This window comes from Salvelinus fontinalis, chromosome 35 (assembly GCF_029448725.1).
Source record: "Salvelinus fontinalis isolate EN_2023a chromosome 35, ASM2944872v1, whole genome shotgun sequence".
Classification (NCBI taxonomy): domain Eukaryota; kingdom Metazoa; phylum Chordata; class Actinopteri; order Salmoniformes; family Salmonidae; genus Salvelinus; species Salvelinus fontinalis.
The window spans coordinates 41,491,812-41,515,882 of NC_074699.1; the positions used below are offsets into that span (position 1 = coordinate 41,491,812).

At 39.7% G+C, this 24,071-nt stretch overlaps 1 protein-coding gene across 1 annotated transcript in view; it reads left to right on the forward strand.

Annotated features, from left to right (window-relative positions):
• The first annotated feature begins 3,001 nt into the window (after positions 1–3,001).
• The window catches only part of LOC129834951 (uncharacterized), a 44,270-nt gene continuing 23,200 nt past the window's right edge, over positions 3,002–24,071 (forward strand). Inside the window, exons 1-9 of the mRNA XM_055900321.1 lie at positions 3,002–3,064; positions 5,309–5,515; positions 5,805–5,950; positions 6,118–6,236; positions 10,863–10,987; positions 12,579–12,676; positions 12,781–12,917; positions 14,417–14,541; positions 16,535–16,680. Of these exons, the coding sequence (XP_055756296.1) occupies positions 3,002–3,064; positions 5,309–5,515; positions 5,805–5,950; positions 6,118–6,236; positions 10,863–10,987; positions 12,579–12,676; positions 12,781–12,917; positions 14,417–14,541; positions 16,535–16,680 (1,166 nt within the window). The remainder of the gene's footprint in view (positions 3,065–5,308; positions 5,516–5,804; positions 5,951–6,117; positions 6,237–10,862; positions 10,988–12,578; positions 12,677–12,780; positions 12,918–14,416; positions 14,542–16,534; positions 16,681–24,071) is intronic.

Sequence of the window (24,071 nt, forward strand, 5' to 3'; positions counted from 1 at the left end):
ATAGCTGCCTGAGCTAGAGAGAGATTGAAAATATCAGAGAACACAACAGCCAGCTGGTCTGCACATGATCTGAAGGCGCGGCTAGGTATGCCGTCTGGGCTTGCAGCCTTGGGAGGGTTAACATATTTGACTGACTAACATATGCCTTCCGTGGAGACCGTAAGTACAGTACGTAACCCATGTTGTCCTCAGGGGCTCTCCTCGGCAGCTCAGAGTCATTGTGCACGAAGCGTGAGAAAAAGGTGTTTAGCTCATCTGGTCGCGTTGCGTTGGTTTTCCGCAATGTGGCTGGCTTTCTTTTTGTAATCCGTGATCGTCAGGAGCCCTTGCCACAAACAGCTTGTGTCCAACCCGCTGAATTGCTCCTCCAGTTTATCCCTGTACTTGTATTTCGCCATCTTAATCGATCTGCGTAGGTCGTACTTGTACTGTTTAACCAAACTATTGTCTCTGGTCACCTTGCTGTGTTTATAGAGATTCTGCTTATAAACACGGCCAGGTGACCAGGGACAATAGTTTGGTTAAACAGGTTTCCCCACAAGGCTGCCATCAATCCATCCAAGTCTTGAAAGACACTATCGGTATCACATCTATGCATTTTTTTATGAATCTGAGTCGGCGTATTCATTGATGTTATTCCCTAGAGGCAACCCGGAACATATTCCAGTCCATGTGATCAAAACAGTCTTGGAGCATGGATTCTGATTGGTCGGACCAGCGTTGTACAGACCTGACCACCAGAACTTCCCTCTTGAGTCTTTGTTTGTAGGCGGGGAGAAGCAAAATGGAGTCATGGCCAGATTTGTCGAAAGGAGGACGAGAGAGGGCCTCATACCCATGTCGAAAAGGCATGTTGCAGTGGTCAAGCATTGAATTTTCCGCAAGTTAAACAGTCAGTGTGTTGCTAAATAATTCGGGAACACGGTCCGTAAATTCCTTTTGTTAAAGTCCCCCGTGACAATGAACGTTGCCTCCGGGTATGCAGTCTCCAGTTTGTTCAGGGACCAATGAAGATCTTTGAGAGCATTTTTGGTGTCGGCTTGGGGCGTGATGTACACAGCCATAGCAATAATCCCTGAGAACTCTCTTGGAAGGTGAAATGGCCAACAATTAATGACCAAGTTTTCCATGTCGGGAGGGCAGAAGCTCGCCAGTTCCTGTACATTTTCCGATTATGTTGCAGAATCTGATGTCCCGATGGAAGGAGATCCTCGCTCTGAGTTCATCAAGTTTATTCATTAACGATTGAGCATTGGTGAGTAATATGCTCAGTAATGGAGGACGGGTCGCCCAGCGTTTTAATCTCACTAGACCCTCACCCCCACGTCTGCCTCTCGCCTCTGCTTCCTTCTCTCCGGTACGACTCTCTGGCAGCCCGAAGTCTCATCAAAGAGGCTAGTAAATTTTTCCGCCATCTCAGGGAATTCCCGGAAGGTCGGGTGGACGGTGAATAACTAGCGATTCAAATTTCAATAGTTCTGCCCGGGTGTATGAAGCAATGCACAAAACAAACAGATTAAGAACATTTGAGAAAACACTATAAAAAAAAAAACATTTAAAAAGTAGAAACCTGCAATGTTTTATAGGAGCTCGAGGTGAGGCACCCTACGTCAGCGCCAGCTTAGCCAAAAATACCATCTTAGCCAAGAGTACCGCTTAGATGTAAAGTCCCCTATTGAGGGGACTAGCGTGGTTCTGGTACTGGTTCCAACTGCCATTTTAGATTAGAAATCTGTGGACACTAGATCGAAATTCATGCTTGCATTCAGCGATAGTCCTAGTTCTCACGGACTCAGGAGAATATCTCTAACGCCTGTGTGACACCACTTGAAGCTGGATGTCCTGTCTACCATTTCATTCGCTCTTCCGTCTGTCCATCAACTCTTGGCGAAAAGCTACGTCACAGCCACTGACAAAGCACATGCCTGCCATCCTTACATCGTAGAGCAGCAGGAGAGTGTGGTAGCACATTCAGAGATCGATTTATAGCTAACTTTATCAAAGTAATCTAAAATAATTCAGAGATTTTATTTATACAAAAACACTTTCTGTTTGTCATAGATGGACATGATTAATATGAGATGAAAGGGAAGTTCCTAACAAGTTCAGGAAGCCAAGCTAGAGCCCCGTTCTGAAGGGTGGGGGCAGAAGTTTTGAATCAAGAGAGACCTTTAGAAAATATGGACATTTTCTCTAACACCGAGCATAAAAGTATGTATTTTACAGTTAAGGAAGGTGAAATCTTATAGTTAGTAGTTTTATAATATGATTGTACCAGGCCTATAGTTAGAAAGCATATAATTTCAAGCCTTTTATTCATACAGTTTGTTGAATAGGAAATGTGTCATATAAAATATTTGAAAGGTGAGATGTTAATCTTTCTTGGAGTATGCAGCATTACTAGTTATTTTTTATGGACCTCTCATGATAAATAATTACTTTTGCGATTACATTTTAGATGACGTCTCACAGGTTAGTGCCTTCATCAGACAGCAAAATATGATACATTGCATTTACAGTTAGCAGTTTGTTTATCACATGCTTGTTATGGAAGTGTGTATTTTGTTTATTTTATGAGAATATAAATGTTTTTATGGGAAAAATTGCATATGGTGTTTTGTGATTATAATTGCTAGCCAATTGTTGCCATTTAAAGTGGTTTGCAGGAGAAATACCTGTTCGTTTTTTAAAACAAATGCCTCTCCTTAACAGATAACCTTGGTGTTTACATCGGTAAACAAAAAGGATCTCCTCAGGATATCAAGGTTTTTGATTGCTTAGCTGGGAAATGCAAAACGTTTAATGTGGACGAGTTGGCTCATGAGTGAGTATTTATAATCTGAAAACTAGTTGAACATTCAATTTAAGATCATAAGGCGCTTCACAATTACTGGTGGACTGTTCATGAACAAGGATAACATAGATAATGAGTTAAATTAATGAACTGAACTATCATCTCCATGTCACTTAATTACTATGTTACTATCATTTTCTCTCCAGAATGAGAGACACCAGGAGTGACCAGACATTCATGACCAGCAGGACACCAGAAGAGGCCATACTGGTAATTAATGATAGATTACATTTGCATCTATATCTGCTATTATATTTCTGCTACTGCTATGGCTCAAATGATGAGATGTAGGCAAACGCCAAGGAGCAGCCCATGGTCTTACAGATACAGTTGAAGTCGGAAGTTTACATACACCTTAGCCAAATACATTTAAACTCAGTTTTTCACAATTCCTGACATTTAATCCTAGTAACAATTCCCTGTCTTAGTTCACTTAGGATCACCACTTTATTTTAAGAATGTGAAATGTCAGAATAATAGTAGAGATTTATTTCAGCTTTTATTTCTTTCATCACATTCCTAGTGGGTCAGAAGTTTACATACACTCAATTAGTATTTGGTAGCATTGCCTTTAAATTGTTTAACTTGGGTCAAACGTTTCGGGTAGCCTTCCACAAGCTTCCCACAATCAATTGGGTGGATTTTCGCCCATTTCTCTTGACAGAGCTGGTGTAACTGAGTCTGGTTTGTAGGCCTCCTTGCTCGCACACGCTTTTTCAGTTCTGCCCACAAATGTTCTATAGGATTGAGGTCAGGGCTTTGTGATGGCCACTCCAATACCTTGACTTTGTTGTCCTTAAGCCATTTTGCCACAACTTTGGAAGTATGCTTGGGTGTCACGTTCTGACCATAGTTCTTGTGTGTTTTGCTTGTTTTAGTGTTGGTCAGGACGTGAGCTGGGTGGGCATTCTATGTTGTGTGTCTAGTTTGTCTGTTTCTATGTTTGGCCTAATATGGTTCTCAATCAGAGGCAGGTGTTTTGTGTTGTTTCTGATTGGGAATCATATATAGGTGGCTTGTTTTGTGTTGGGGATTGTGGGTGGTTGTTTCCTGTCTTTGTGTTTTCTTTGCACCAGATAGGGCTGTATCGGTTTGCCACATTTTGTTATTTTGTATCGTCGTTTAGTTTTATTAAACATGTTGAGCACTGGCTACGCTGTGTGTTGGTCCGTTCCCTGTTACACCCTCTCTTCTCTTGAAGAGGAGGAAGGCTGCCGTTACATTGGGGTCATTGTCCATTTGGAAGACCCATTTGCGACCAAGCTTTAACTTCCTGACTAATGTCTTGATGTTGCTTCAATATATCCACATAATTTTCTTGCTAATGATGCCATCTATTTTGTGAATTGCACCAGTCCCTCCTGCAGCAAAGCACACCCACAACATGATGCTGCCACCCCCGTGCTTCACAGTTGGAATGGTGTTCTTCGGCTTCCAAGCCTCCCCCTTTTTCCTCCAAACATAATGCTCATTATGGCTAAACAGTTACATTTTTGTTTCATCAGACCAGAGGACATTTCTCCAAAAAGTATGATCTTTGTCCCCATGTGCAGTTGCAAAACATAGTCTGGCTTTTTTATGCTGGTTTTGGAGCAGTGGAGCGGCCTTTCAGGTTATGTTGATATAGGACTTGTTTTACTGTGGATATAGATACCTTTGTACATATTTCCTCCAGCATCTTCACAAGTGGCTGTTGTTCTGGGATTGATTTTCACTTTTCGCACCAAAGTACGTTAATCTCTAGGAGACAGAACGCGTCTCCTTCCTGAGCGGTATGATGGCTGCGTGGTCCCATGGTGTTTATACTTGCGTACTATTGTTTGTACAGATGAACGTGGTACCTTCAGGCATTTGGAAATTGCTCCCAAGGATGAACCAGACTTGTGGAGGTCTACAATGTTTTTGTCTTGGCTGATTTCTTTTGACTTTCCCATGATGTCAAGCAAAGAGTCACTGAGTTTGAAGGTAGGCCTTGAAATACATTCACAGGTACACCTCCAATTGACTCAAATGATGTCAATTAGCCTATCAGAAGCTTCTAAAGCCATGACATCATTTTCTGGAATTTTCCAAGCTGTTTAAAGGCACAGTCAACTTAGTGTATGTAAACTTCTTGACCCACTGGAATTGTGATACAGTGAATTATACGTGAAATAATCAGTCTGTAAACAATTGTTGGAAAATTACTTGTGTCATGCACAAAGTAGATGTCCTAACCAACTTGCCAAAACTATAGTTTGTTAACAAAAATGTTTTGGAGTGGTTGAAAAACGAGTTTTAATGACTCCAACCTAAGTGTATGTAAACTTCCTACTTCAACTGTAGATACCTTGAATGATAACGATGATAACCAAAAATGATCCATGTTGATGTAACGAAGTTATACAATATAAGTTAAGATGATCTCCTCCGTTTTGTTATAGCTAAATAATACTTCTCCATCCAACCTTTTAGGTGCTAGTGGATTCAAGCTCCTCCATGAATGAGACATGCTATGATTCCGATGACAAAATGACGCGGTTGGATGCTGTTAAACAGCTCTTCGATAACTTCGCAACTAGAAGCATGGCGTACAATTTTCATCATGTCATTGGCTTGGTGAAGTTTGACTCATCAGTTAAAACTCTCCACACATTTACAGAGAATCTGGAGACCTTTAAGGTAAATATATTTTGTCATTTTGTGAAGGCAATATAGCAAATTGGTTAAACTCTCCTCTGTGGTCTGCCTCGTGCATCTATACTGAACAAAAATATAAATGCAAATGCAACATGCATTTTTTTTTTTACAGTTGAATACTTGAATTCCATAGATTAAGGCTTAATGAATTTTTTTCAATTGCCTAATTTCCAAATCTTTGAAATTGTTGCATGTTGAATTTATATTTTTGTTCAGTATACAAACATCACATAATATTAGCATTTTAAGTAAACATTTTTGACACTTACAGGAACACGTACACAATCTGGAGGCCAATGGATGCACTGTGCTGTATGATGCCTTGAAACGTGGCATGTCTCAACTGAAACAAGTTGGAGAGCAATTTTCAGACTGCAGACTTCGCATCATATGTCTCACAGATGGGAATGATGATGGGTAAATACAACAAAACCTTTAAGCGTGCAAAACAGTCATTACAATATTTTTGTGCATGGACAATGCCCATTTTGATGTTACATTCAATGCATTAACACAAAGATATTCTTCAATTGGGAATTGATTTGCTCGATTGGGAATTTATTTGCTTAAAACATTATCCATAGGTCAATGACTGAACCAGATGCTGTCACAACCAAACTGATGAGCCTGAACATTGTTGTTGATGCCATCGTTGTTGGAAAGGTGGACAACAACGTGCTTCGTGGAATCAGCAATGCAACAGGTACTGTATAATGTCTAAGAAGGACAAGTGTGTTTTGCGTCAGAAGTGAGTATTACAGAATATTCTAATATTATTTATTTTATTTATTTAACATTTATTTTCGACAGGGAGTCACCCTAGAGGCACCATTTCAGAGCTCTAGCTTGGCATAAATAATTAGATACATTTTTATGTGATTTGGAGAATAACATATACTTGGTTTTACCTGCGTTAAGTACCAATTTCAGTTCAACATCTGCAATGCAATGAAGGCAGATTGAAGCTCCGAAAGAGCCTGGTTTCGTCTGCATACAGATGTATGAAAACATGTTTTGCAGATAGACCTACTTTGCTTATATAAACAGGAAAAAGAACAGGAAAAAAATCGATCCCTGTGTCATATTACTGTATATCACAGTATACAGTGTATTCGGAAAGTATTCAGACCCCTTGACTTTTTCCACATTTTGTTATTCTAAAATGTATTAAATAGTTTTTTCCCCCCTCATCAATCTACACACAATATGCCATAATCAAAAAGCAAAACAAGTTGTTGCACATTTATACAAAAAACCCTGGATAAGTATATACATAAGTATTAAGACCCTTTACTCAGTACTTTGTTGAAGCACCTTTGGCAGCGATTACAGTCTTGAGTCTTCTTGGGTATGACGCTACAAGTTTGGCACATCTGTATTTGGGGAGTTTCTCCCATTCTTCTCTGCAGATCCTCTCAAGCTCCGTCAAGTTGGATGGGGAGCGTCGCTGCACAGCATTTTCAGGTCTCTCCATAGATGTTCAATCGGGTTCAATTCCGGGCTCTAGCTGGGCCACTCAAGGACATTCAGAGACGTGTCCCGAAGCCACTCCTGCGTTGTTTTGGCTGTGTGCTTAGGGTCGTTGTCCTGTTGGAAGGTGAAACTTCGCCCCCAGTCTGAGGTCCTGAGCGCTCTGAAGCAGATTTTCATCAAGAATCTCTCTGTACTTTGCTCCGTTCATCATTCCCTCAATCCTGACTAGTCTCCCAGTCCTTTCCGCTGAAAAACATCCCCACAGCATGATGCTGCCACCACCATACTTCACCATAGGGATGGTATTGGCCAGGTGATGAGTGCTGCCTGGTTTCCTCCAGATATGACTCTTGGCATTTTGGCAAACTCCAAGAGGGCTGTCACTCTACTATAAAGGCCTGATTGGTGGAGTGCTGCAGAGATGGTGGTCCTTCTGGAAGGTTCTCCTATCTCCACAGAGGAACTCTGGAGCTCTGTCAGAGTGACCATCGGGTTCTTGGTCACCTCCCTGACCAAGACCCTTCTCCCCCGATTGCTCAGTTTGGCTGGCCGGACAGCTCTAGGAAGAGTCTTTTTGATTCTAAACTTCTTCCTTTTAAGAATGATGGAGGCCACTATGTTCTTGGGGACCTTCAATGCTGCAGACAAGTTTTGGTACCCTTCCCGTGATTTGTGCCTTGACAAAATCCTGACTCGGAGCTCTACGGACAATTCCTTCAACTTCATGGCTTGTTTTTTGCTCTGACATGCACTGTCAACTGTGGGACCTTATATAGACAGGTGTGTGCCTTTCAAAATCATCATGTCCAATCAATTGAATTTACCACAGGTAAACATCTCAAGGATGATCAATGGAAACAGGATGCAACTGAGCTCAATTTCGAGTCTCATAGCAAAGGCTTTGAATACTTATGTAAAGGTATCTGTTTTTATATTTAATACATTTGCAAAAATGTCAATCTGTTTTTGCTTTGTCATTATGGGGTATTGTATGAAGATTGATGAGGGGAAACAATTATTTGATCCATTTTAGAATAAAACTGTAACGTAACGAAATATGGAAAAAGTCAAGGGGTCTGAATACTTTCCGAATGCACTGTATAACACTGCAACTCTTTCTCTTCAGCCTGCTCAAAAGCCAGCACCCCATTTCAAAGCTGTTTGCAGCTATTTTTCTTCTTCATTTCTTTTTCCCTGCCAGGGGCCAAAACAACACATTTCTCTTGCAAAATGCATCAACACCATCACATCTTAAAGTTACTGTCACAAAATAAATCACTTTATCAAAACAGTAACAATTGTCACCTAATGAGAATATTTATTTAGCCAAATCAAAAAACTAGATAGCTGCATCAAAACCATTTGTCATCAAATGACCATTTATTACATAATGGTTCAATAAATACTAACTGGAGACATCAATAGACCATATGTTTTCTATGAAAAAGTTGGTAATACAGTTCTTCTACAATGATTTCTTTGGAACGACAAGACAGAACTCTGTGGCCTTTTGCAAAACAGCGTTTTTTTTAAATATAGTTGCCTTCTCAAAACAAATACATTCATCAAAACTATATTATACCATCAGAATTGCAAATACATTAATCAAAAGAACACGACTAAGCTGACTTTGTCGACTAAGCTGACAAAACAAAAAGTTAGTTTGTCTTTTAATATCCCAGTTGATCAATATATATTTGTTGCAGTTACTAAATCATGATCAAAACTTGATATACAAAAATACAACTATTAAAAGGTGCAGAATTATGGGTAATTACTCTTCTTTTATGCATATTTCACCAAACAATTTCATACACGTGAAAAATCTAATATTATTGCTGATAAAAATTACAATAAAAAGATAAGCACATTGTGTGCAGGATTCATTCACTGGTATCATCACAATCCAATTCCATGTATTCAATACATAGCCTAGTTTGCTCATCGTTTTGTAGACTTTCCAGTGGCGCACATAAACACACCCCACAATAGAAATAAGGAAACTGATATGAATGTATAGACCTCAATTCACACCAAAGCAAAGCTCTCTAATGTTGGGGATGATGATTTAGGAGTAACCTATTTCTTTAACTGCATTGTTGGTTACGGGCTTGTAAGTAAGCATTTCACGGTAAGGTCTGTTGTATTCTGCGCATGTGACAAATAAAGTTTGATTTGATTTTGATCTCTGCATGTCTGCAATGTTAGAGATAATCATAGAAATTAGACAGTCCCCGTGCCTAACTCTTTCCCTATATTCTACCTGTTTATGGCCTACTTAAAGTCATTTACAATATTCTGCAGTAGTATTTGTAGCTCCCTCCAGTAACCACGAGCTCAACTGTTCCTTGATTTTAACTGGTGGTTTATTCTGTAGTTTTAGTCAGAATTATCACCTTCCGTGCGAACTCATTGGCTGCTTATTCCTTGCATGAATTCACGCTTCATCCTTAATTATTATAACGTTACCATCGTAACATACACGCTTCAACCTTTATGAACTACACCCGAAGACATTAAAAAACCTAGCTAACACATCGCCTTCACTCCAAAAGTGTGTTGCTATGATAATAATCCCTGTTACAACAGTTCTTAGCCACGTAGTTCCGCTTGTCTTATCATTGCCCCGCATAGCGAACACGTAAACAATTCAAACAAAAAACAACGACATAGACTGACAGGTTAATTGTCAGTTACAGTATTTACTGATTGCCGGAAACAGTGAACCCATTTGCAACCTTTTCACTTCTGATGAAAACAAAATGTTGGTATTCTGTGAACAAAACACTTTACAGTGAATTTTGTATTCATTGATGACATTTGTATTTAAAGTTTTGCTAAAGGTGGTCTATGATATGCAAGTCAGGTACAAAGGAAAGAACATTATCAGAAGTTCTGTAAAAGTATTTGAGCATTGGATCATTGCTGTTCTGCTATAAAAAAGTTTCAAACAGATCCCATTTTCTAGAAATTAACTGTACTCTTGTTGGCTGAAGTAGCCTCAAATACTAAAGCAGGAAGAATAACAATATTAAAAAAATAATTAAACTACCTTTGATACCGTTGGAATTGAGGTGTTCCGTGTTGTATATTATAATGCTGTAAATGTGACAAAATTCAGTAAACATCAATTAAATACAGTAATATTGAAAGTAGGTCTAATTCCAAAAATGAAATAGTGAAGAAACGTTCAAAGTGCAAATGTGACTGAAGTTCTGTAAACAAAATTGTATGAAAGAAGTGACTGACATGACTTTTCAATTTAATTTGTGTTGATTTAGCCGGCAATTTAAAACATATAAATATGATTTACTGTATAAACCATGGAAAACAAAACAACCTACTTACGACCTATTCGATATGTATTTATGGACTTGTTGTGAGGTTTATAGTTATGCAAAGAAAGTTTACATGTTGATGAGTTTACATTCCATTATGGGAGTAATTCTTATTAACTGTGAAAAAAGTATTTTGTTTTGTTTGACATGGTTTACACAATAGATTTGTGTCTTGTGTAAAGAGTTGTGTTTTTGTAAAAGGTGTTTTGTGATAGTTGTCTACTGTTTTGCAAAACAAGTGTTTAGCATTTGCAGTTAGTGTGAAAACAATGAGAAATGACTAACTGTTGTGCAAAAAAAGTTACTGTTTTGGCCTTGTGGATCCCAGTTTCGCTCATGTGAATCCCTGTTTCATTCACAGTGTTCAAGCAATCTAGAAAAACTGTAAGAGGACACAGCAAACTAGTCTACTAAAATGTGATGTGTTTTTTGAGACACTACATAACAACGTCCCATATATTTGCATCAAGTAATAACAATGAAGCAACTGAATCCACTTCCTCGATATCTTCCTGTAGGAGGGTGTTGTTTTAAACCAGAGACGAGTAAAGCTGGTCTGAAGCTCTTTGAAATGGAAACCGTTCTGTCTTTGGAGATGAGGAAGCTGAAGAAGAAATTGGACCCATCCTACATTAAGAGCGAGGTACGATCTATTAAATTAAATCTATTCAAAAAGTATTTAAATGTTTCCATTTATTTTATATGAATTAAGTGAACCATATTTAGTTTGGATGTTAAAGTAACTGTCCAGTGAAACTCTCATTTTTAAAGGTGCAATGTGCAGAAATCGCTCTGCCATTTCCTGGTTGCTAAAATTCGAATAGTTTGCCTAATTTCAGTTTGTGTCAAAACAAGCAGTCATTGTGTAAGGAATCATTGTACCATCTAAACCGCTGTGAAATATATTTTCCATAACCAGAAATATTGTATTTCCAGCTGTTTGAAGCTGGTGTACAAAACCACAAGTAAACGATACAAAAAGGAAACTTAAGAACGTGAAGCATAGCGCACATGGAACAAACCTTCCACTTCTTAGACTTGCTTTCAATAGAATGACAGATATATATCTCACATTTATATGTGAATTTGGTCGGGTTGCCCAAAAAGTGACATATTGCAGCTTTAAAAGCACATATTCTGTTTGCTCATACCCAAATAATGTTGTTGTCCTTTACTTGTAGTTATGGCCAAAGCATAAATGAGAGAAAACCCACTCAGTGAAACCCAATCTCAATTATTTTGTTTACAAACGGTTTCCAAAAATGCTTGAAATTTGCCTGGAGAATGACATCATCCTCCTTGGCCGGGACAAGCCCGTCTGTGATTGGTCCAGCAGCATTTTTTTTAAAATTTGAATTCATTCTCCAGTGGGGAGAAGGAGACTAACATGCTACCCAAACCGCAGGCGTGCGTCCACGTGCACCATTACGCGCAACTTGATGTTTCAAGTTTCCACAGATGTCTCAAGTTTTGAGGGAGCGTACAATTGGCATGCTGACTGCAGGAATGTCCTCCAGACTGTTGACAGAGAATTTAACGTTAATTTCTCTACGTTAAGCCGCCACCAACGTCATTTTAGAGAGTTTGGCAGTACATCCAATCGGCCTCACAACCGCAGACCACGTGTAACCACACCAGCCCAGGACCTACTTCACCTGTGGGATTGTCTGAGGGGGCTCTGAGGACTATTTCTGTCTGTAATAAAGCCCCTTTATGGGGGAAAACTCAATCCGATTGGCTGGGCCTGGCTCCCAAGTGGGTGGGCCTTTGCTACGCCCTTGCCTAGTAATGTGAAATCCATAGAATAGGGCCTAATGAATTTATTTAAAATTTGCTGATTTCTTATATGAACTGTATCTTAGTAAATTCTTTGAAATTGTTGCATGATGCGTTTATATTTTTGTTCAGTATAATTTGAAAATCTAAGTGAATGCGTGTCTCATTGGCTGAGCTGGTATTTTTTTTATTTTTTTTACCGATTTACTCTCAAACCACTGTTTCCACTCAGGCTAAGCAGGAGCACAGAAGAATGCTGCTTTTAAACGCCATAATTATACTTTTTTGGAAAGACATCTATTAAATTATATATTGTAATTCATTTTAGGTTAATATTTCATAGAAATCTGGAACACTGGACAGATACTTTAATAAACGTTTTATTTTATTTAAATATGGAAGTTAATACCATTGATATAAAACGAATTGTACTGAACAATGCTCATTTGTCTGTACAGAGCATTCTAGTTGCTCTCTTCGCCAACCGGGGTTATGACGAGAAGCCAGAGGTTGCTCTGCCAAGTCAACTAAATGATAAAGTGACCTTAACAGAGAAGTAAGTGCTGTTCCTATACCAGAATTTCAAGAAGCATATATGTAACTTGGCAATTGAGGTAAACTACCGTATTGTTCTAACAAAACAAATATCTCACATAATAGCTCATTGAAAAAGAACATAAAGAAATCCAAGAGCAGCTGCTTTTTGGAGAAGGACAAACGCATTCTAAAAGAGCTGAAGAGCCTGCACTGTGACCCACATCCATTCTGCACAGTTTTGCCGTCAGAGTCAGACTTTAGTAAGTAAACTTCTATTGATCTGGTAACACTTCAATCAATGGGAAATATTATTTTACTCTTAGGTAAATTATTTATTTTTAGGACAATCTCTGTAGAAATGGTACAAATAGAGGTTCAAGATCCTCAAAAGACATCACAGTAAAATAGGATGTATTGCAAAACGAAATAGTCAAATGGTAGTGTACTGGGAAAAATGGGTTAGTCTGTGGATATCTGAGGGTTAGAATTATGATTTAGTGTACTGTATATGTGAGCGAAAATAGCTGTAAGTAGCAGTAGAAGACATATTGTTGTCCGTTAGTTTACTCCAATGGGGACGGGTTGGTAGGGTTAAAAATATAAAATAATAGGGCGATTAGAAATGATGCAAAGTTTAGTTTGATAAAACCTAAAATCTATCTCCAATACTGAAGCTGATCTTTTAAGTTGTCTTTTAAAACACACACTGAGTGTACAAAACATTAAGGACACTTGCTCTTTTCTTAGACTGAACAGGTGAAAGCTAGGATCCCTTATTGATGTCACTTGTTAAATCTGCTGCAAATCAGTGTACATGAAGGGGTGGAGACAGGTTAATGAAGGATTTTAAAGCCTTGAGACAATTGAGACATGGATTGTGTATGTGTGCCATTCAGAGGGTGAATGGGCAAAACAAAAGAATGCCTTTGAACGGGGTATGGTAGTAGGTGCCGGGCGCACCGGTTTGTGTCAAGAACTGCGATGCTGACGGGTTTTTCACACTCATGAAAAACCGATCCAGCATTGGAGTCAACATGGCCCAGCATCCCTGTAGAATGCATTCGACACCTTGTAAAGTCCATGCCCTGACGAATTGAGGCTTTTCTAAGGACAAAAGGGGGGGGGGGGGGGGGGGAAGGAAGGTGCCCTTAATGTTTCGAACACTTAGTTTAGATTTACTATGCCAGGCCTTGATAAGCACACCGGTGAGGGCAATCATGATGACCGGTAATCAGTGTGAGAGAGGTGGCCAGGGAGCCTCGGACTGACAGTCTTTTTTAGGTTACCTCTTTAGTTGTAGTTTTTTGGTATATACTGTATGTATTGAGGACACATGCAAACATTAAATCAGGCCATTTAGCTAGGCCTAGGACCCATAGATGTAGCAAGTGTAGCGGAATCAGTAGGCTAGACAGTCGGTTTCATAACAGAAGGGACACATTCAACTTCTTATGGATCCAGGTAGAGTTAGTGATCGATCCACGAAGTAAACAGCAATATATTCTGCAACAACTAAGAAGGTGAAGCGTGAGGCTAAATGTCTCTGTTGTTTTGGTATTGCAGCTATCATTTTGTCGCAACATGAGGCGCACACACGCCCATGTACTGATATGTTTACATGACCGTCAAATGGTAAAATCCCTGTTAACATGTTCCCACAAACAATTAACCATCCCATCCAGATGACCAGTTGTTATTTTAATAATTTAGTATAATATTGTCTAAAACATTTAACCCTTGTGATTCCATACCTATTCAGCGTTTTGGAAGATTCTCATGCAAGGCCCCCCTGAAACACCTTACGAGAATGGAGCCTTTGAGCTGTTCTGTCAGTTTGGGGCTGACTACCCCGTCAAACCTCCACTTGTGCGCTTTGTCACACCTGTATCCTTCTACACAATGAACACATGAAGGCAGTGTCTTTGTTATTTTGTGACTGCTTATAGCTGTTACAATATATTTATTATTATTGCCTATAACTTCTAGATTATCAAATGTAGTGGAATTTATGTGAAACTCCTGAAAACAGCCTGAAAACATTTACAACACTTACCCTTGAGCAAAACTACAAATATTTACATGCAAGTGCAAGAGGATAAGTTGAGGCATGCGAAAGAGTGGTTAGAGTTAGGGTAAGGCTAAATTGGGGCATGGTAGCGAGTGATTCAGGTTAGAAAACACAAACACACCTGGATTAGAGTAAATTGTAATGTACCACAAATACAGTGCAATCGGAAAGGATTCAGATCCCTTGACTTTTTCCACATTTTGTTACATTAGAGCCTTGTTCTAGAATGCTTTTTTCTCCTCATCAATCTACACACAATACCCCATAATGGCAAAGCAAAAACAGGCAGTTTTTTTTACATTTTTGCAAATGTAATAAAATGTTTAAACTTAAATAGCACATTTACATAAGTATATACGTTTTCAGACCCTTTACTCAGTACTTTGATGAAGCACATTTGGCAGCGATGACAGCCTCAAGTCTTCTTGGGTATGACGCTACAACCTTGGCACACCTGTATTTGGGGAGTTTTTCCCCATTCTTCTCTGCAGATCATCTCAAGCTCTGTCGGGTTGGATGGGGAGCGTCGCTGCACAGCTATTTTCAGGTCTCTCCAGAGATGTTTGATCGGGTTCAAAACCGGGCTCTGGCTGGGCCATTCAAGGACATTGAGACTTTTTCCAAATCCGCCCCTGCGTTGTCTTGGCTGTGTGCTTAGGGCCACCCCAGTCGGAGGTCCAGAGCGCTCTGGAACAGGTTTTCATCAAGGATCTCTCTGTACTTTGCTCCGTTCATCTTTCGCTCGATCCTGACTAGTCTCCCAATCCCTGCCGCTGAAAAACATCCCCACAGCATGATGTTGCCACCGCCATGCTTCACCGTAGGGATGATATTGGCCAGGTTTCCTCCAGACGTGACGCTTGGCATTCAGGCCAAAGAGTTCAATCTTGGTTTCATCAGACCAGAAAATCTTGTTTCTCATAGTCTGAGAGTCCTTCAGGTGCCTTTTGGCAAACTCCAAGTGGGCTGTCATGTGCCTTTTACTGAGGGTGGCTTCCATCTGGCAACTCTACCACAAAGGCCTGATTGTTGGAGTGTTGCAGAGATGGTTGTCCTTCTGGAAGGTTTTCCCATCTCCACAGAGGAACTCTGGAGCTCTGTCAGAGTGACCATCGGGTTCTTGGCCACCTCACTGACCAAGGCCCTTCTCCCCCGATTGCTCAGTGTGGCTGGGCGGACAGCTCCAGGAAGAGTCTTGGTGGTTCCAAACTTCTTCCATTTGAGAATGATGGAGGCCACTGTATTCTTGGGGACCTTCAACACTGCAGAAATATTTTGCTGCCCTTCCCCAGATCTGTGCCTCAACACAATCCTGTCTCGGAGCTCTACGGACAATTCCTTTGACCTCATGGCTTGTTTTTTGCTCTGACATGCACTGTCAACTGTGGGACCTTATATAGACAGGTGTGTGCCTTTCCAAATCATGTCCAATCAATGGAATTTACCACAGGTGGACTCCAATCAAGTTGTAGAAACATCTCAAGGATGATCAGTGGAAACAGGATGCAACTGAGCTCAATTTCGAGTCTCATAGCAAAGGGTCTGAATACTTATTAAAAAAAACAATTTAAAACCTGTTTTCGCTTTGTCATTATGGGGTATTGTGTGTACATTGAGGACATTTTTTATTTCATCAATTATAATAACGCTGTAACGTAATAAAATGTGGGAAAAGTCGGGGTCTGAATACTTTCCGAATGCACTGTATATCACTATTTTTATGTTCCTGGTGTGAATTCAGGCTGAAATATCCTGTTTTTTATGCTTTCATATTAAATGTCATATTAAAAATCCTAAATGTGGACAAAGGTGTACCACTGTAACATAAACAGTGTGGGTCGTATCTGCCACAACATATTTGACCGCAGCTACAACGCTCACATAACCATGAGAGAGATCTTGGATGCTGTATATGGACTGCTCATTGTCCCTGAACCTGATGATCCACTGGACAGGTTGGCTTGCAACAATGAGTTTTTATACTGTTTACAAGAGTAGTTCTATCTTTTGATGTGATTTTCAAGTCCATTTGAGTTTCCAAATGGTATACTGTATATACACTCCCCTTAATTTGGCGCTGTACTTAAGCATTTTGGATCTGAGATCAAATGTTTCATATGAGACGACAGTACAGTACAGAATGTCCCTTTTTATTTAAGGGTATATTCATACATATCTGTTTTACTGTTTAGAAATGAAAGCATGAATGAATCGTGAATAATGAGAAAGTTACAGATGCAGAAATATCAAATAAAATGTTATTGGTCACTTGCGCCGAATACAACAGGTGTAGACCTTACAGTGAAATGCTTACTTACAAGCACTTAACCAACAATGCAGTTTAAACATGTTTTAAAAAATAAATAAAGTTTAATAGAAATTAAAATTAAAAAAATACGGATAAGAATAAGAAATAAAAGTAACAAGTAATTAAAGAGCAGCAGTAAAATAACAATAGCGAGACTATATACAGGGAGGTACTGGTACAGAGTCAATGTGCGGTGGCGCTGATTAGTTGAGGTAATATGTACATGTAGGTAGAGTTATTAAAGTGACTATGCATAGATGATAACAACAGAGAGGTAGCAGTGGTGTAAAAGGGGGGGCAATGCAATTAGTCTGGGTAGCCATTTGATTAGGTGTTCAGGAGTCTTATGGGTTGGGTTTAGAAGCTGTTTAGAAGCCTCTTGGACCTAGACTTGGCGCTCCGGTACCACTTGCCGTGCAGTAGCAGAGAGAACAGTCTATGACTAGGGTGGCTAGGGACAATTTTTAGGGCCTTCCTCTGACTCCGCCTGGTATAGAGGTCCTTGATGGCAGGAAGCTTGGTCCCAGTGATGTACTGGGCCGTTCGCACTACCTCCTGTAGTGCCTTGCGGTCGGAGGCAGAGCAGTTGCTATACCAGGCAGTGATGCAACCAGTCAGGATGCTCTCGATGGTGCAGCTGTGGAAACTTTTGAGGATCTGAGGACCAATGCCAAATCTTTTCAGTCTCCTGAGGGGGAATAGGTTTTGTCGTGCCCTCTTCACGACTGTCTTGGTGTGCTTGGACCATTAGTTTGTTGGTGATGTGGACACCAAGGAACCTGCCCTACTGCAGCCCCGTCGATGAGAATGGGGGCGTGCCCGGTAATCTTTTTCCTGTAGTCCACAATCATCTCCTTTGTCTTGATCACGTTGAGGGAGAGGTTGTTGTCCTGGCACCACACGGCCAGGTCTCTCCCTATAGGCTGTCTCGTCATTGTCAGTGATCAGGACTACCACTGTTGTGTCATCAGCAAACTTAATGATGGTGTTGGAGTCGTGCCTGGCCGTGTAGTTATGAGTGAACAGGGAGTATAGGAGGGGGCTGAGCACGCACCCCTGAGAGGCCCCTGTGTTGAGGATCAGCGTGGTGGATGTGGTGTTACCTACACTTACCACCTGGGGGCGGCCGGTCAGGAAGTCCAGGATCCATTTGCAGAGGGAGGTGTTTAGTCTCAGGGTCCTTAGCTTATTGATGAGCTTTGAGGGCACAATGATGTTGAACGCTGAGCTGTAGTCAATTAATAGCATTCTCACATAGGTGTTACTTTTGTCCAGGTGGGAAAGGGCAGTGTGGAGTGCAATAGAGATTGCATCATCTGTGGATCTGTTGGGGCGGTATGCAAATTGTAGTGGGTTTAGGGTTTCTGGGATAATGGTGTTGATGTGAGCCATGACCAGCCTTTCGAAGCACTTCATGGCTACAGACGTGAGTGCTACGGGTCGGTAGTCGTTTAGGCAGGTTACCTTAGTGTTCTTGGGCACAGGCACTATGGTGGTCTGCTTAAAACATGTTGGTATTACAGACTCGGCCAGGGAGAGGTTGAAAATGTCAGTGAAGACACTTGTCCGGTTGGTCAGCACATCCTGGTAATCCGTCTGGCCCTGCGGCCTTGTGAATGTTGACCTGTTTCAAGGTCTTACTCACATCGGCTGCAGAGAGCATGAACACACAGTCTTCCAGAACAGCTGGTGCTCTCATGCATATTTCAGTGTTATTTGCCTCGAAGCGAGCATAGCAGTAGTTTAGCTCGTCTGGTAGGCTCGTGTCACTGGGCAGCTCTCGGCTGTGCTTCCCTTTGTAGTCTGTAATGGTTTGCAAGCCCTGCCACATCTGACGAGCGTCAGAGCCGGTGTAGTACAATTCGATCTTAGTCCTGTATTGACACTTTGCCTGTTTGATGGTTCATCGGAGGTCATAGCGGGATTTCTTATAAGCTTCCGGGTTAGAGTCCCGCTCCTTGAAAGCAGCAACTCTAGCCTTTAGCTCAGTGCGGATGTTGCCTGTAATCCATGGCTTCTCGTTGGGGTATGTACGTACGGTCACTGTGGGGACGGCATTGTGGGACGTCAAATATCATACTCCCAAAATGTGCTAACTGCTAACCTGTCACCATTACCAATAACAGGGGAGATTGGCATTTTGGGGGGGTATGATATTTATGCATCTGTAACTTTCTCAGTCATCATTATTCACGATTCATTAATATAGAAGTGTTCAGAAACATACTGTATTCTATTCTTATTTACAATAAAAGTAACTCCAAAATGAGACAATACATTAATTACCATTCAGTTCCTATTGAGCACAGCATAATCTGAAAATGACAACCAAAACAAACTGCAAATGCGTCCAACAAGTTTGTAGTCACACCCACATGAAAAAATGCTATGGTCTAAATACTGTAGTATTGCTATATTTATATGCTATAGTATTTATTCACTGTAGTGTTTTTGCGTACATGACTGTAGTAGACTATAGTATTCGCTGTAGTGTTTTTCCGTGGACATGACAGACTTTACTGTAGTTTTCACCATATTGTTTTGCGGACATTACTGTAGTATTTACTGTAGTGTTTTTGCGAACATGACTAGTATGTTGTAGTAACACCTGCTGACTAGGGTTAGCTAAAATGACGACTACGCCAGCTACTGTTTAATGAGCGGAACACCTCAACCAGGACATAAGACACAGGGCACCTATTGTGTTGGGTCAACAGTTCTGAGCGATGCAACGGGCCAGACAACACCTTAGCAAAAACATACACGTTTTATTACAATTGTAACATCTAAACGTTAGAGGTTCTAGGCCCATTAAAGGGAAACAGTACAGAGGCAGATATAAAGAACCAGCAAAGTTTATTAAAGCTTAGAGGATTAGGTTTGCTTGTTTGACGCAGATAAATAACATGAGTACACCAAAATTACTTCTTAGATCTGTTACTTCCACTAGATCGCTGACAAAGTTCACAAGGTGGCCAAAAACAGTGACAAGCAATACTCTACTTATGATGGTAGAAAATAAACAACAGTTAACCACTGCAATTACATAAACAATAGATATTTTAGAAATACAAATAACTTTACTTATTGGAGGGCGCTGCCAATCAACTGCCTGGACCTCAAACCAGCAAAGCCACTTCAAACATACCAACTGAAAACAAAATGACATTATTGCAGTGACTTTACTTAATGGACATCTTGAATTTTGTCACATATGAATAAACTCAACACATACCATTTCGAACATTCGACCACACACCAAACATTTCTTCAAGACAGCATGGTCACAAAATGTTTGCTCACAGAATTAAACCAACAGAAACAACACCCTACCACGTATACACACAAAGGACCTTCTAGGTACAAAGCTCTCACCTGAACATGACCAAGTGATGCTTTTATACATTTCCTGCATGTCCTCCTTTATTAATACTGCTCCATGGAAACACTGACCAAAACATAGACCAAATATTTGTTCATAGCCTGTCACACAATATTCTTCAGTTAGAATATCATCTGAGTAGAGTAAGCCACTATTTGGTTATGTATTATTGATTTATTCTGATAAAGCCTAAAGGAACAGACAAAAGCTTTTTACAGAATTCCCTGCTCGTAGCCTCTTTTAGAATCCAAGAGTGAAACTTACACACTTGTCTCTAACATGTAGGCTCAGCATCCCTGAACAAATACAAAACTTTTGACAACTTTTTATACACTATAAGTGAATTTGTCCAAATACTTATGACATCTTCAAATGGGGTGACTAGACACATAAAGTGCATTCATTTCAAAATGGTAAAACAGTATAAAACAAATTAAACATTTGATCTCAAATCTAAAATGCTGGAGTATAGAGCCAAATGAAAAGTTTTAGCTTCACTGTCCAAATAAATACGGAGGGGAGTGTATTATATTGAATATGTTGAATTCATGCCTACATTAAAATTATTTGAATAAAAATGTATTTTAAAAGTATTCTGGCAGAGGAATACCTGACCAGCAGAGAAAAGTATGAAGAAGAGGCCAAGAAGAACACAGAGGAAGTTGCAGGCCAATCAATGGATGACATGGAGAAGGTGAATGCACTTATTTATTTGTATCTAAAGGACTGGGGCAGTCCCACTCCTTGTTGGTGTATATTGAGCAGATAGGACAGTGGAGAGAAGACAGTATATGAAGGAGAGAGGTCTGAGTCAGAAGGGCAATGGATCAGTTTTGAACCCATGGCGACTCTGGTATACTGTATGTGTGTGTGCACAGGCCACAATTCACAGCTTTTTAAAAGCTAAATATTTTTTCATATGATATGCTCTGTTTATTATGAACCACATTAAGAACCACATCATTGAGACTACATTTCTGGTGAAGAAAACAAAAATACTCAAGAATGTGCTAGGGGTGGAAGTGGCCAGTGTGGTATTTCATTGACACATTGTTGCATATGGACTTAAATTATAAAAGTATAATAAATTTGATGAGTGGTTGTGAATTAAATGGCAGTGTTTTATTTAATTTCGATCTGCATTTCTCAAATCAGTTGTCAATTAATCAATTCATTATTCTATGTAATTGCTTTCATTTAATTATCATTTTTGTAACCATCCCTAATATGGAATTTACTTGGTGCAGGTTTGTCGCGTTATATATTTGTCAGTTCAGGTTTAGATAATAATTTCTTTCTTAATTTACAGAAATTGGTGGGTGAAGAGTTGACTGAGAAGTTTATTCCTCCACATCTGATTTGTCCACTAACCAAAAAGATGTTTGTTGATCCAGTGATAACCAAATATGGAACAATCTATGAGCGAAATGCGATTGATAATCATATAAAAACGTAAGTTTGTTACAGCTGGATTATGAATATAGATTTGGATTATGAATTAGACGTGAATCTTGAAGCAGTTTCCTTATTATCTGTCTGGTCAGTCAGGGTGTTATGATACACTATCCCACGTCATAATGATTGACTTGACCATACTCAAAGGGTTATTCTGTGTCTTAGATCGTTTTTCCATACGCACAAAAATATAATTTCTCTCAGATTTTGTGCAGAAATTTGTTTTCATCAATGTTAGTGAGCATTTCTCATTTGCTAAGACAATCCATCCACCTGATAGGTGTGGCATATCAAGAAGCCGATTAAACAGCATGATTATTACACAGGTGCACCTTGTGCTGGGGACAATAAAAGGCCACTAAAATGTGCAGTTTTGTCACACAACACAATGCCACAGATGACTCAAGTTTTGAGGGAGCGTGCAATTGGCATGCTGACTGCAAGAATGTCCACCAGAGCTGTTGCCAGAGAAGTGAATGTTAATTTCTCTGCCATAAACTGCCTCCAATGTTGTTTTAGATAATTTGGCAGTATGTCCAATTAGCCTCACAACGACAGACCACATGTATGGCGTTGTGTGGGCTGCTGATGTTAAAGTTGTGACATAGTATCCCATGGTGGGGTTATGGTATAGGCAAGCATAAGCTACATAAGGACAACGAACACAATTGCATTTTATCAATGGCAATTCGAATGCACAGAGACAATGTGACGAGATCCTGAGGCCCATTGTTGTGCCATTCAACCAATGCCATCACCTCATGTTTCAGTATGATAATGGACGGCCCAATGTCGCAAGGATCTGTACACAATTCCTGGAAGCTGAAAATGTCCAAGTTGTTCCATGGCCTGCATACTCACCAGACATGTCACCCATTGAGCACGTTTGGGATGCTCTGGATCAACGTGTATGACAGCGTGTTCCCTGTTGACGCCAATATCCAGCAACTTCGCACAATCATTGAAGAGGAGTGGGACAACATTCCACTGGCCACAGCCTGATCAACTCTATGCGAAGGAGATGTGTCATGCTTATATTTTTGTTCAGCATTGCATCATCAGTAATTCTCCAAATTTAAGTTTGAATTAAAATTATCCACTCTTTTCCCCTTTTACAGGTACAGGATTGCGACTGATCCAAAAACAAAAAAATTCCTTAGAAGAACTGACTACAAGCCATACCCAGACATGAAAAGAATGGCAAAGGACTATCGCGAAAAGCAAATTCAGGAAAATAGTGATTAAAACACAATATGATAGCCAAAACGTGTGTTCAAATAATGTTAATGATGGTGATGGAAGTGATACCCATTGGGTTATTGAAGTATGATAAAATGTAGATGTTATTCATTGATTTCTGTACTGACATTTTCTAGAGGGCTTTTATTTTCTGAGGGGTATCTACACACTTTATGTGTAGCTAAGATGTATATCAGTGGTCATTTCCTGTTAAACTCTTATCAATCAGTATCATTTTTTTATGTACTTTTTTTTGTCTATCTTGATAGAGTGATGTTGGTTACTTTCATATGCTGTTAAGGAAATTCAATGATGTGTGAGATTAGTCGAAGGCCCACAATGATGGGGGTGTTTTTTTCAGTAGTTTACTTTAATGAAACTTAACACAATGATTTAAATAATTATTTGATATAAATTAACACAAGATAAGAATTTGTATAGTTTATTATCCTATTATTGAAGTATTTCTGATTGTTCAGTTATCAAATATTCACAATATGCCCTGTCAGTTGAAGTTGTATGTCAACCTTGCCACAGTACTTTGACTAAGACTGACACAGTTGTTGGTTTAGTGCAGCGGCTCTCAACCTTTTTTGGTTACTGAACCCCAATCACATTTTGCTCTGCCAAGTGCAGTGCTCTGCCAAAGTACCCCCCCCCCCCCCCCCCCAGATGCTTTTATGTATTGTTTTAATGTTCTGCCGCTTGGTGGCGCTGTGTGGCAACTATATCACTTCACGGCCATTAACAGAGTTCTCTGTTAATATGTGAGACAATTAGTTGTGGAAAAAGTACCCAATTGTCATACTTGAGTAAAAGTATAGGTACCTTAATAGAAAGTTACTCAAGTAAAAGTCACCAATAAAATACTACTTGAGTAAAAGTCTAACCATATTTGGTTTTAAATATACTTAAATATCAAAAGTAAATGTAATTGCTAAAATACACTTAAGTATCAAAAG